General features: G+C 39.8%; 2 protein-coding genes across 2 annotated transcripts in view; both read left to right on the top strand.

The window, feature by feature from the left end:
- Window positions 1-4,459: 4,459 nt before the first annotated feature.
- LOC120431660 (G2/mitotic-specific cyclin-A-like) lies at window positions 4,460-10,621 on the top strand. Its single transcript, XM_039596767.2, has 3 exons — window positions 4,460-5,092; window positions 9,499-10,157; window positions 10,267-10,621. The coding sequence occupies exons 1-3, from the start codon at window positions 4,898-4,900 to the stop codon at window positions 10,541-10,543; spliced, it is 1,131 nt and encodes a 376-aa protein (XP_039452701.1). The 5' UTR covers window positions 4,460-4,897; the 3' UTR covers window positions 10,544-10,621.
- Window positions 10,622-11,140: 519 nt separating this feature from the next.
- Window positions 11,141-14,552, top strand: part of LOC128092711 (basic proline-rich protein-like) — a 13,601-nt gene continuing 10,189 nt past the window's right edge. Inside the window, exon 1 of the mRNA XM_052707082.1 lies at window positions 11,141-11,173. Within this exon, the coding sequence (XP_052563042.1) occupies window positions 11,141-11,173 (33 nt within the window). The remainder of the gene's footprint in view (window positions 11,174-14,552) is intronic.

The raw sequence follows: 14,552 nt of genomic DNA, 5'->3' as shown, positions 1-14,552 counted from the left end.
ATAAATAGAATATCTACAAATGGTGCGACGTGGATCTAGAAAGCAATGACTAACACTAGAAGAAGGTCACTACATGACAGAGAGTTTTTCGTAAGATTCCTTATCATCTGTGAGGTCTAAGGGTCTCTTGCATAGCGGTCTATTGTATTTCTATGGAGGAGTTCGAATTGGATGAGAGAGGTGAACACACTGGCTCTGACACGTGAGATATATGGGGGGTGAGTATTACAGAGCGTGGTGTGGGAGGACAGTACTTCAGTGGTTGGACTACGAGAGTTGAGTGAAGGATCACTGAGTCTAGTGAGTGGGGGTGTGAGAGGATCATCAGGACTAATCTCACTGAGTGAGAGAACACTGGTCCACAGGTGTGGATGGGGAGAGGCATGAAGTCATATCTGAGGGACAGGTAAGTATCATAACTTCTTCGTGGAATCGTGCAGGGAGGATGTAGAGATGTGCGAAAATTCGTTATTTTTGGTTGGGGTGTGGTGCGCTGTCGAATTTTCTGGGCAAAGTGCTTTATTCTCATCGCAGTGTTACGGGTGATAGGGGTTTTATATTATTAGCATATGGTGAGACGGTGAAGGAGATAGCAAGGGGGGTAACTATACGGACGATCACATATGGATTGAGCTGTGGTTTGAGTGAGAGCAAGCTTTCGAGTAGTGTAAGTAGGCGTGTCATATGTGTGGAGATTTTCATCTATTTCCTGGATGTACCCACAACGATGACATGAGGGAATTCACGACATGAGGGAGAGTGGAGTTTGCATGGAGAGTGGCTTGACACTTTAGGGTGATATGGAGGATGTTAAACAGTGAGTACAGGTGTTATGCATAGAGGAGGATTATGTGAGGTCATACGTGTCTGAGAGTCGACATGAGGCGAGCTTACTTTATTAGCTTTCTGTCAGTATGAGGGCTGGTATGATCGACGATGAGTTATATGGAAGATAGGTTCGACGTCTGCTGGTGGGAGACAGTCTCTATCTATCTCTCCTCGGCACCACAGAGCGTAGACAGGTGATATACTCGCTCGAGTCGTACCAATCATAGACACTTCAAGATATGGTACAGGCAGTATGGAGACGGAGGTGTAGTATCACGTCAACTTGGAGTCTATTGTACAGCATAGATCAGACACACATATTCACAGATAGGCACGTGACTAGGGGAGAGGAGGATGACTAGGGATCAGTAATGGAAGAACAACTCAGCGGTATTTGATCGAAGAGGTGATGGTGTCAATAAAGTGGATAATAATACTTGGGAAGATACATTACTACTAGATGGGTGTGATCTGGTACACGGAGCGGTGGTGTTATGACTGTAGGACGTCGTGAGTGGGACGTGGCGGGTGGGCACTATATCATAGAGCACTGATGTCATGTAAACACAAGTAGCGTGCAGTTGAGTTATGATATAGCCGATCACGATATTTGATGGTAGCTGTATGAACAGTAAACTTGGTATTGTTGTGGACTTGTCTCAAGAGATCACACAACACATGAAGTAGAATGTATGATGAGTATTATGAATATGAAGAGACACAAAGTATGGAAAGAAGTATGGGATAGTAGAGGAAGGATGGGGTAGAGATGTGGGGAATATATAGGAGGTCTGCGTTAAGCTAGTATGATATAACACACATTACTAGCAGGATCGTTCATAGGTCACTTAGATTAGTATATATCTGACTGCGATTGGGGGAAGTAGCACGGCGTGTATATGATGTGATGAGATGTGTGGGTGGAAGAGGGTAAGATTTTTTTGTTTGGTTTGTGGGTTTGAGGTTTTGATTTTGAGGGTGGGTTATGTGGTGTTGTGATTGGTGGGCACGGAGGTGGGGTTGTGGGTTGGGGTAATTTGTAAGAGTTAGATTGGATTTTTTGGTTTTTTCGGTGAGGTTTTTTTAGTATGTTTGTATTGTTATTATGGGGAGTGGGATTTAGTATCAGCTCTCTGGATCGATATGTCTTTGTGTTTTTGTGGGGGGTTTGGTGGTATGAGTGATATTGTTTTTAGGTGGGTATGGGGGGTGGGGTGGGTGGGTGATGGTGTATTGAGGTTGGGTTTGGTTTTTTTGTGGTGTGGGGTTGTTGTGGTTGTTGTGGTGGGAGTTTGGGTGGGGTGTGGAGGTAGTAGTGGGTGTTTTTTAATAATTATTAGATGTAGGGTTGTTTGGTGTATATAATGGGTTAAAGAAGTTTTTGTGGAAGTGGTTGATTATTTTTTGGGGTGGGGGTGACATAGTGGGGGGGGTTTGGTTGAGATTTAATTGTTTATTAGATTTGGGGTGTGGGTTGGGTAGATGGGGGCTAGGGAGAGGGAAATGAGGCACGACTTGTGGTTGAAGTTACATGGTATTCTAGATTCTGATATTTGAAGTGTGTTAGAGGCGGACTAACTCCACTGATGTGATAGGAGTAGTGTCTTCTCGAGTTGGCTGGAGTGTGTAGGTGAGAGTTGTGAGCACTACTGGGGTCTGCATTTGAGTGGAGCTATAACTATAACATGAGTAGGCTTGAGTCGCGACAAGCTTTGGACAAACGCGGGGGTGACACGGTTTGCGAGAGGAGTCAGGGGGTGAGGCGTATGGCGTTTTATAAGGAGATGGGAGTCTATTTAGAGTTGTAAAAGCGCAAGAGTGCTCTCACTTGTATTAATACAGAGAGTGTTACTGAAGCTAGCACTTTGAGATCACTTAGTCACTTTAAATCAAGTATACATGTCTTTCTGGTAGTGCGTTAGGTTGGGTGTGTGGATGTCACATTTTACGGGTCTAGACTTGAGTACGTAGCTGATATAGGACGAATCGATTCAGATGGGCCGAATAGAGCTACACTATAGTGCGAGTGGTATCAGAGTGTTTAACAACCATTACAGAGTTGGGAGAATATGAACTCTCATGATAAAATTATTACTTTGAGGACAAACTTATGCTGTGCGTTACACAAAGAGTATAGAGAGTCTTATTGTAGTCTGTAGAGTTGGCACATAGTGTCACTAGTAGTTATGACTGCTAGTTGAGAAAGTGTGGGAAGGTTTGTAGGGGCACATCAGACGTAGGACGTGGACACAGCAGAGACTCACTATTTCATACTCAGTGTTTACACTTTTGTAGAGTGACAACTTAAGTGTGGGAGGTACTAGGGAAGCATAGTAAACTTTGATAATTCTAGGTTATGGTGGTGATTGGGATAAGAATGCACAGACACGTGTCTGTGGGATGATGATGTAGGGGAGGTGGATTGGTAAATTGGGAGGGGGATGATGTAGAGGTATGTTACTGTTGCAACGGGTGGATCAAGAGCACGAGTCTTGTGCGGATGTAGCATTATTGTTTTAGGAGTGAGTCTCTGCGTATTGTAGTCTTTAGGTACTGTTGTTAGTGTGATGAGATGAGTAGACGGTGAAAAAGGTTTGGTGGAGAGGAATATGATGAGAGTGGGGGGGGGGTAGTTTTAGGGGAGATTTTGTTTGTATGGTACTGGTGAAATTTTGATATTTTGACGATCTTGATGGTTTAATGGTAACTTTATATGTGTTGTATGGGGGGGGAATAGTCGTGACAGATTAGTATAATTTGCTGTGATTAAATTTGGTCTGTGAAAGCATGTTTAATGAGGGTTAGTTTTGGAGACAAATTGTTTCAGGTTTGTTTAAATTGTGAGGAAATAGATTGTATTAGGGGAAATTTATATGGTCTCAAACTAAATAGATGCCTCTCAATGAGTCTGCTTTGGGTAAATCTAGTAGGCTACCGAAAAGTTTTCACTAGTCTGGATTAAAAAATATCAACAAAAATCGAGATGTGACCCGTAATCCATAGATGCTTCTTTGATATTTTAGCTTGTAGCTTCTAATCTTTTGCTCTTATATTCTTATATATTCATTTTTATTTATATTTTAGAATTTAACTTTTATATATATTTTTTTTTATTTCAATTCGACATTTTGTTAATTCAATTGATAGACTATCCTTATTTTGAAAAAAAAATATGGGTTGCATCAACAAAAAATCGACGTTGTTTCAACAAAAATCTGATTTGAACCTGCTTCTGTCAAATTTCGATCAACAAAGATCTGCTTAGACTCAACAAAATACCACGATTCGAAACAACAAAATTTGAGTGTTGATCCAATGCAAACATTTTGTTGATTATATTCAACAAAATATTTTGTTGAATCAAACCTCGTACAGGCTGATTCTACAAAACATTTTTCTGCGTGTAGGGACACTTGTAACCCTTGACTTCTGAAGGGCTAATCAGCGAATTTGAATTCGCTCAGTTCCGTTTCTTGAATCGAATCTGTACTTCACTTAAATTTTACGTGGCTGGATACAGAGTTCCACAGATTGAAGGTACAGACATGTTGAAAATAAAGGCGGCAACCCTGGCTGCGGCCGTTTGTACTAAACTCAACTTTTTAGTACTGGGCGGCCGTTTCAGCTGGCGCTGGTTGAACTCCCTCCATTTATTTGCTATTTCGCGTCGCAAGAGGTAAATGCTCGTCCGGAACATTCCTGTCCTTGGACAAACCACCATCAACGGAGAGCAAGAGGCGAGTAACCAAAGCCCGATAAAAAACACCCCAAGAACCGATAATGTGGAATTAGTGTGATTGTGCGCCGGAAGCAGCTTCGTCGCAGGATTAAACCCCGAGGATTCCGGAGAAAAGAAAAAAAAAGTGCGTAAGTAGCTCAGAAAAGGACGCGTCAGCGGGAGAGAGACGAAGCGAGGTGAGGTACCGTGCACTAGAGCGAAACAGCTTGCTTGAGGAGAGACACACAGTTTGGAGGAATCGCAGCAGGCCAAACGGCACGCGACGCGCACAAAGCCAAAAACAATAGACAAGACAACAAAAGTCAACAGCCAACAGAGAAATAAAAAGCAATGGCGACCGGATTCAGGATTCACGAGGACCTCACCGAGAAGGAGAACCAGGTGCAGCTGGCGGGCAAGTCGGTCAATGTGGGCGCCGGACTCAAGCAGCAGATCCAGCAGCGGTCCACCTTTGGGGTGCTGAACAACTTGGCCGGAAATGGCAGGGCGGCGACGGCTCTGGCGAACATCGGCGGGGACAAGGCGGTGAGTTTTGGGGGAAGGGTGACAGAAGGGTTCTTAACGGAAGGGTCATACAATTACATTTTAATGTTCTTTTCAAAGTCAAATTTGTTGTTTAAATTAACTGCACTGAAATTCGTAAAGTTGGATATTCATGTTGTTCTAGTAATAATAATTTTATTTGGCGACGATATCCTGTTAGTTAGACTTGTTATCAGACCAAGTTTTCTAATTAATGTAGTTCTGTAAGCTTCCTTACGTCAGATTCCGGAGTTGGTCCAATTTGCCGTGATAAAACTTCTACCGTTGGCTTTCCTTTTCACACCATAATATTTGTTGTAGTTGTAGCCTATTTACATCAAAATCTATTTCTTGCAGACTAAGTTAACCTAATGTATATTGTTTATTTTTGAAGTGGCAAATGCACAGTTTTTCAACAAAATTTTGCTCGTTTCTTTAAGATAGTGGCCAGATTTTTTTCTGTTAAACCTCTACAACCCAACCTCTCGCCTCTGGGCGGGCTTCGCCAAAAATCCATTTTTCAATCTATTTTTGGTCTTTAAATGCATTGGAAAGGAGAACTTTTAAAAATTGAGACAATTGACTGTTCGGAAGTTTGACTTGGTTTATGTGACAAACTGTTCCGCTGTCGGAGACCGTAGTCAACCTTGGGCTCAAATTGGATCGGAACCTGACGTGGAAGCCTCAAGTGAACGATGTGGTGATGAAAACGTACAATGTGCTACGAACTTTCCGCCGGTTTGGCTCGGTACTGTCAACGCAGACTAGACTCAAGTTGGTGCAAGCGGTGGTGATGCAGATCTTCTCCTACGGCGATATGGCGTTTTCAGACAAATCTGTCACCGCGCCACCATTGGTTTTGCTTCCGCGCCACAGGAGCGCGGTGACAGATTTCTCTAATATCCGTATATCATCTACACTCCGGGCCTGTCAGCTGCACTGAAAGGACAGCTGCATCGCTGCTTCAAGTCGGCCGTACGGTTCGTCTACGGCCTCCGACGACGAGACACAACAGCGGCTGTTAGCGACAACATCCTGGGAGTGGATTTGCCGTCCAATCAACGCCTAAGGATCTGCTGCTTCATGCGGCAAGCGTACCACGGCAGCCTTCCCGAGTACATCCAGCAGCACGTGCAGCGAGGACAACTGGAACGAGCGCGCTGTTTCATCATCCCCAGACACACTACTTCCAGTGAGAAAAGTGTACTGATGTACGGAGCCACTTGCTGGAACGGATTGCCGATCGAGGCAAAGACAAAAACAACCCTATTTTCGTTTAAAAGCTGTGTTAAACAACTAGTTTAAGCCCTCCGCATCTAACTTGGATTTTTAGCTTTATTTGGAACCATTTGGTTAGTTTATTTATCTCCGTTTTCTATCTTAAAGTTACCTCCTTAACCTGATAAAAAGTTGTAAACTAACAGGCTCTCGTCACAAATAAACAATCAATTACAATTACAATTACTTTGTCAATGTTAAAAAAATTCTCTACGAAATCGGTCTTTTTTTAGAATTGTAATTTTTGTATTTTTTAATCCGACTGAAACTTTTTTGGTGCCTTTGGTATGCCCAAAGAAGCCATTTTGCATTATTAGTTTGTCCATATAATTTTCCATACAAATTTGGCAGCTGTCCATACAAAAATGATGAATGAAAATTCAAAAATCTGTATCTTTTCAATGAATTTTTTGATCGATTTGGTGTCTTCGGCAAAATTGTAGGTATGGATATAGACTAAACTGAAAAAAAATAATACACGGTAAAAACATTTTTGGTTTTTTTTATTTATTTTTTTGTCACTAAAACTAGTTTTGCAAAAAAAAAAACACTATTTTGAATTTTAGTTTTTTTTATTTTTTAATGTTTTAGGAGACATAAAATGCCAACTTTTCAGAAATTTCCAGGTTGTGCAAAAAATATTTGACCGAGTTATGATTTTTTTAATCAATACTGATTTTTTCAAAAAATCAAAATATTGGTCGCAAAAATTTGTCAACTTAATTTTTCGATGTAAAATCAAATTTGCAATCAAAAAGTACTCTAGTGAAATTTTGATAAAGTGCACCGTTTTCAAGTTAAATCCATTTTTAGATGACTTTTTTGAAAATAGTCGCACTTTTTCATTTTTTAAAATTAGTGCATATGTTTGCCCACCGTTGCAAAACAATATTTTTGAAAAGCTGAGAAAATTCTCTATATTTTGCTTTTTTGAACTTTGTTGATACGACCTTAAGTTGCTGAGATATTGCCATGCAAAGGTTTAAAAACAGGAAAACTGATGTTTTCTAAGTCTCACTCAAACAACCCACCGTTTGCTTATAAATTTCTCAGCAACTAATGGTCCGATTTACAATGTTAAAACATGAAACATACGTGAAATTTTCCGATCTTCTCGAAAAAAATATTTTCAAAATTTTGAAATCAATACTAATATTTCAAAAGGCCCAAATATTCAATATAAGGCTTTTTTTTTAATGTTAGTCTTGGTTTAAAAATATTGTTTTCGAAAAGATCGGAACATTTCATGAATGTTTCATGTTTTAACATTGTAAATCGGACCATTAGTTGCTGAGATATCGACATTAGAAAACGGTGGGTTGTTTGAGTGAGAACATCAATTTTCCTGTTTTTACACCTTTGCATGGCAATGAAAAATGAAACAAGAAAAACATAAACCAAGAGGAGTAAAGTTTTTCTAAGCACAAAAGTTGCTCAAAATAACATTCTTAAACAAGGGAAAAATAAAAAGAATAAAAATCAAACATCATAAAATCATTAAATCTAAATAAAAAGCCATAGTCTTAACATTTGAACAAAAAAAGGTGTTTCAAGAAATGCTCTTTGCATTTTTTTTTGTATCAGCCTTATGGGTTGTAACATGACTAAAAAATAGGGGAACAGCATCTAATTCCAGCGTGCCTCTAATGTTGGCAGGTCAGAACTTTGACATTCAATTAAAGCTAATTAAAAGCGTTTTCAACTGAAATCGAGTAATAAATAGCTCAATAAGAAGTGAGCAAGCAAGTTTCTATCAAAAGTTTTGCAAAATTAGTTGTTTAAATAGTGAAAATCAGCAAATTGGATGGAGTTAGGAGCGAGTGCTTAACCTGCCAAAGATACGAAAATTTCCCCTGTGTGTGTGTGGTCCAATCCAATACCCGCTAACCGGTAGCGAAATTATGGGAAAGTATAATTTGTATCAGACTGTGCACATGCCGAATGCTGATACAGCTTATCTCATTCCCTGGTATTAGGTGGTGATAGCCCTCGCGCTGCTTCCAACGACCCATTTCAGAATGACAGAGCTCCTTGCGGTCCAATTCCGAGGTCGCTGGGCATTGTTCGGCCCCGCCTAAACATAGAAGCAAGCATCTGAAGGAAACTCGATCTATATTTAGACTTCCAATCCCGTCAGGCAAATCAGGGATCAGCGTGTATTTAATAATATAAGAAGAAGAGATAACATGTTTCAACACTACGGATCAATTCACTACTGGAGTGTAAACTTTCTGATGGCCGACTGCTTTGAGTCCCAGACCACCACCAATCCAAAGGTGTGAGTTCGAATCCCACCTGATTAATTTTAGTTTTTATTCATATTCAAATTCCTGATTCCAAATTTCAAAGGTACCGACCGGGATTTGATCCCTGAACCTTCTGCTTGGGAGACAGAAGCCGTAACCATTAAGCCACGGAGCCGGTTGAATGGGACGTGGTTCTCTGTATGGCTTTTTGCGAGATGAGAGCAGAGGACAACAATCATCTCAACGTTTCCACTTTACCCGGGCTAACGACCGGCAGTTCCAGTTCACGATGATTTCCCTTCATATGTTAAAAACCACTTATGATTTTGGCACATATTCCGTTTGTCAACGTTTCCTGTCATTACTGGCGGGAAAAATCTACGTGGAATCAGCTGTGCAGACCTCATGTGTGACAGGAATGCAGGTTGAGCGACTCCCACGGGCAAAGATACGAATATTTCCCCTACATCAAAATATTGGGTTAATGTTGTTGGAAAAATATAAAGGGTAAACAGTCTTTAATGCTGGGCTATGATTTATTTTGAAAAGCAATGTATCGATAGTGCATCTTGCAAATAAGCCAGAGGATACACTTTTACGCGCAAACGTTAATGCGCTGGCGTTCAAGTTTTGACTTGACGACTTGTCGATCTTTAGAATGACAACAGCCACACAAAAAGTTTGGTATAAATTTGAGAGTTGGACGAGCAATTTTCGAATTATGGAGCGCACCAATTTTTAAAAGCGAATACAGATATCGCTCAAGTATTTAGAAAAGGGCTCACCAAAATGCTGCTATGAGTTTTGTGTTTCGTGCCAAAATTTAATCGAATAATCGCAGAAAGACAAAAACTGAAACTAATCAGATTTTCCCATTTTTCGCAGGCCCTAAAGGATCCCAAATTCAAGGTCAAGCCCTCGGTGCTGTCCAAGCAAACCAAGAATGTGGACGAAAACACCATCGTCATTCCGTCGGTCAACCACGCCAAGACCGTCCTCCCGAAACCCGCCGAGCCGTTCAAGACCTTCCAGGTGTACGACGACTCGAAGGAGAACAGCAAGATCACCGCCAAGGCGACCACCAAGGACGAATCGCTCGCTGACGCCGCCAAGCGGGAACCGCTGCAGGAGCTCAAGAATGCCGAACTGCTCGAAACCCCGATGTCCGTGTCCGAGTCCCTGTCGCCCATGTCGGTGGACAAATCGGTGGCGTTGATCGAGGCGGACTCCTCGCTTGCGGTCCCGCGCAACGACCGCGAGCGCTTCTTCGAGGTCGAAGAGTACCAGGTGGACATTCTGGCGTACCTGCGCGAGGCCGAAAAGCGCCACCGCCCGAAGCCGCTGTACATGAAGAAGCAGCCGGACATTAACCAATCGATGCGCACCATCCTGGTCGATTGGCTCGTCGAGGTGTGCGAGGAGTACCGGCTGCAGAACGAAACGCTCTGTCTGGCCATCTCGTACATTGACCGGTTCCTCAGCTTCATGTCGGTGGTGCGCGCAAAACTGCAGCTGGTCGGCACAGCTGCCATGTTCATCGCCGCGTAAGTCACCGGCCAAATTGTCCTCGCGTTTACGCTTTACGCAACCTTCTTAACCGTTTTTGTCTCCTTCTTCCTTCCTTTCTTTCCTTCCTTTGCTTGAAATCTGCAGCAAGTACGAGGAGATTTACCCGCCAGATGTGGGCGAGTTTGTGTACATCACCGACGACACGTACAGCAAAACGCAAGTGCTGCGTATGGAGCAACTCATCCTGAAGGTCCTCGGGTTCGATCTGTCCGTACCAACGACTTTGGTATTCACCTCCGTCTACTGCGTCATGAACGACGTGCCCGACAAGGTCAAGTACATGTGCATGGTGAGTGTGAGCGATGCGATGCTGCTGCAAGGAGGAGGAACCTGTGCAATTATTAGTCAAACCAATTTGTAGAATGGGGCAGCGAATGATCGCGTCCAGACTCGATTATACCACGTATTCAAAACAAGGTTGTTGATCGATAAAATTATCGGCTATCGGCAATAATCTTATCGTCGTTAATCAAATTCTCAAAACTCATTTTTAAAATCTTTCTAAGATCGATTTAATTCTATCATGTTAAATTTTAAATCCTTTCAAAATCCAGGGTTGTTATGTTGTATTGAAAATATTATCAGGAATTAGGATAATTTGTTTTTTTTTTCAATTACCGAGTGAAAAAATTTCGATTTCTCAGAAGTTGTTACTGAAACAAAATTGAATTTTCTTCCGTAAAAATTGTTTGTATTTTCTTTATTGTTTCTCGTTTCAACGTAATCTTCATGAAGAGATTTTCTTTGGATTGAGGATGTCGTGAATAAATTTATTACCAAACTCAACTCATTTTTTAACATCTGGTTACCAGCTCTGAATATTTGGTTTCTTTTGTATTTTGAGTAATGTTTTTTAGCCTTATTTATTGTTTATTTTATATTGAATACATTCAATTTTTAATCTTGTGAATCATATTTCAAACTTTTCCCAACGATATGGACGTCAGGATGTAACAAAATGATTATTGGGGCTTGTTCCAGTGGACGTACTGTACTAAAATCCCAAATATGAGCTTGATTAGACGTAACAAGCTGGTTCTCCACTTTTGAATTTGAGATGGGTTTTAACCTGTAGAAAGGATTTTTTTCTTAATTTATTCATTGTTGGGGAAAAATAAAAAGATAAATAAATTCTAAAAGAAAACTTCAACATTCAAAATTCAAATTTTCAAAAATAAAAAATTTCAAATCATTTTTGATTTTTGGATTTTTTTAATATTTTTTTTAAATTCAGATTCAAAACTTTCAAAATTCTAAGAGTGGTAAAAAAATTATTCAAAGTTTTGATCAAAACCCTCCATCAACATTGAAGATCTGACAACCCTGTCTCGAGTTATGACCACTTAAGTTATATCTGTTTACATATTTTTCTGGATCTTAAAAAATAGCTGGAATATGTGTCCAAACCACTCATATTACCCATTGTTGGTAAAAAGTGAGGAAGGCATCAACCACAAAACCTTCAGAATTTCAATGGAAATTTTAGTGCAATCAGCTGAAATCAATTGAAAATCTTTTTATTTACCTTTAAACATAAACTTTGAATAATATTTGCAACGGCCTTACAATTTTTTTAAAATTTTCGCTATTTTTTGTTTTTGTTTTTGAAAACTAATGATTGCAAAACAACTGAACTCTTGTAAAAAGCTTTTTTGTATGGAGCGTGAACGGACAAACGCCAATTTTTCTCAAAATGGCGCGGATTTCGCGTGGATTGGCTTTTTGAACGGCACGGATTTGGCGCGGACTTCTCCGTAACAACCCTGAAAATTTAGTAAGTTTCAAAAAAAATGTACTCAAAATTTTTCACAAAATACCGTATTATTCGAAAGCACTCAAATTTTCATAATTTTTCATCAAACGAAGCGAAATTAGGTATGCTTTTTCAATATATCAGAGGTTTTTCGGAAAATACAAAACATTTTACAATGTACTGTATTTTTTCGAAAATACTAAAATTTTGGGTATCGAACGAATTGAAATTTCGTGGGTTTTTTTTACTTTATTAGAGTCTGTTGCGTCGTTTGATACCTATATTGAAAATTTGAAAATAATTTAGTATTTTCGAAAAAATACGGTATTTTGTTTAAAAAAATAATATTTTCAAAAAAACAGACTCAATTTAAATCAAAAAGCATACGAAATTTTAATTCGGGTTACACCCATATCGTATATTTTGAAAATTTTAGTATTTACCTAAAAATACGGTATTTTGTGTAGATTTTGTATTTCCTAAAAAAAAACTCTAATATATTGAAAAAGCATACCTAATTTCACTTCGTTTGATATTCATATTGCATATTATGAAAATTTGAGTACTTTCGAAAAATACGGAATTTTGTGAACAATTTTGAGTACATATTTTACTTTGAAGCTTACGGCAGGCCAAGGGTGCATGATACTGATGATACTCGTCGGTTGACACACCTAGGCGAGGAACATCCCGGAAGAAGCCCAACTACACCCGTAGTGCTGTTTGTACAAAACAGCATGGCTCTGGTTCCTTGCAAGTGTCCTATTTTCTTACCTCCACGTTGGCTTGGTTTTCATGATGACCTTGCTGGTGGCCTGTGGAAACGACTCGTAAACCTTTGACCAGCGAGGGTCAGAGTAGAGACGGCTAAAAGAAAGGGGCGCGACAATGTGGGAAAGGGAAGTAATTTGTGATTGTAGACGGTATTGTTTTGATCCGCAGTATGTTGAGTCAACTGCTGTGGATGTACCTGAAACATCGCACAACGGGGTTTCTATTCATTCCATTTCAGCTAACAGCTATCTTCTGTTTATTTTGTTTCACTGATTTTCTAACGCGGCTTCTGTTTACTATCCTCTATTTGATTTCGATTTTACTCATTTGATTCTCTTATTTCTCAACGCTTTTCCACTCTATTTTACCAATTGATACTGCTGTAACAAACTTTGTTTTGTTTTTTCCTTAAAAATATACTTTTCCTTAATGTACTAGTAATATCAAGTCTATTTATCATTTGCCTAATCTTTTTTGATTTTATTGCGAATTTATTTATTTGAATAATTGCAGGCCAAGGGTGCATGATACTGATGATACTCGTCGGTTGACACACCTAGGCGAGGAACATCCCGGAAGAGCCCAACTACATCCGTAGTGCTGTTTGGACAAAACAGCATGGCTCTGGTTCCTTGCAAGTGTCCTATTTTCTTACCTCCACGTTGGCTTGGTTTAGTCATCATGATGACAAGGTGTAACCTAGCTGGTGGCCTGTGGAAACGACTCGTAAACCTTTGACCAGCGAGGGTCAGAGTAGAGACGGCTAGAAGAAAGGGGCGCGACAATGTGGGTAAGGAAAGTAATTTGTGATTGTAGACGGTATTGTTTTGATTCGCAGTATGTTGAGTCAACTGCTGTGGATGTACCTGAAACATCGCACAACGGGGTTTCTCTTCTCTTCATTCTCAGCTACCACCTATCTTCTGTTTATTTTGTTTCACTGATTTTCTAACGCGGCTTCTGTTTACTATCCTCCATTTGATTTCGATTTTATTCATTTGATTCTCTTATTTCTCAACGCTTTTCCACTCTATTTTACCAATTGATGCTGCTGCAACAAACTGTCTGCTTTCCCTTAATTTGGCAGCGATGTCAATTTTGTTTATCATGTGTCTTTTCTTTATTTATCTATTTGAAAAATTTCTCATCTTCCCTGTAAATTGCCCTCAATACAATCTAAGCTTATTTGTTACCTCTTTTTATTAACTATTGTTAAAATCTATATCTACTTCATAAATTACTATCTTCCTTTTACTATTGATTCTTTACATAGTATATTTCCTTCACTGTCCATTGTTTTGAAACTTCACCTTTTTCTTAAGCAAGTGAGGTTCGAGCCCTTACTCAATTTATGGAATGATTAAAGGATTAACACAAATATTACTATTGTACTTTTGAAAAACTTTTCTAAAATGCTTAGGACCAAAATATTGTAACACAGCACCGCGACAAAAGAAATACCAACAGATAAACACGACTCAACAATAGGGGAGATTTTAGGAGAAAACAATACACAGTAAATAACAATAAGTTTTTGAATTCATACTAAAAATAAAACAGTTTTTGCTTTAATGAAAGTTAATAGGCACACTATAAATGGTTAGGCGCTTATACTTACATCAAACCCTACGTAATGTACCACCCCCGGCCGAGTTAAAATGCGTAACCGGAAAAGAAGGTGTGCATGCCTGGCACGAACACTCAAAGCGTGTTCTAGCGTGCTGCTCGTACTGACTCAGAGCAAGGGTGAGATGTAGGTGTAAGGGCAGTGCGTGTTCGTCGGGAACCAAGTGCATAAGATCGGTCAAGGCCCGTTCTTACACTGAAAATTGCGAATTGCGAA

Source organism: Culex pipiens, chromosome 2, assembly GCF_016801865.2.
Source record: "Culex pipiens pallens isolate TS chromosome 2, TS_CPP_V2, whole genome shotgun sequence".
In the NCBI taxonomy this organism is placed as follows: Eukaryota; Metazoa; Arthropoda; class Insecta; order Diptera; family Culicidae; genus Culex; species Culex pipiens.
Note: the sequence above shows the minus strand (reverse complement) of the source record. Positions and strands in the feature narration are given on the sequence as shown.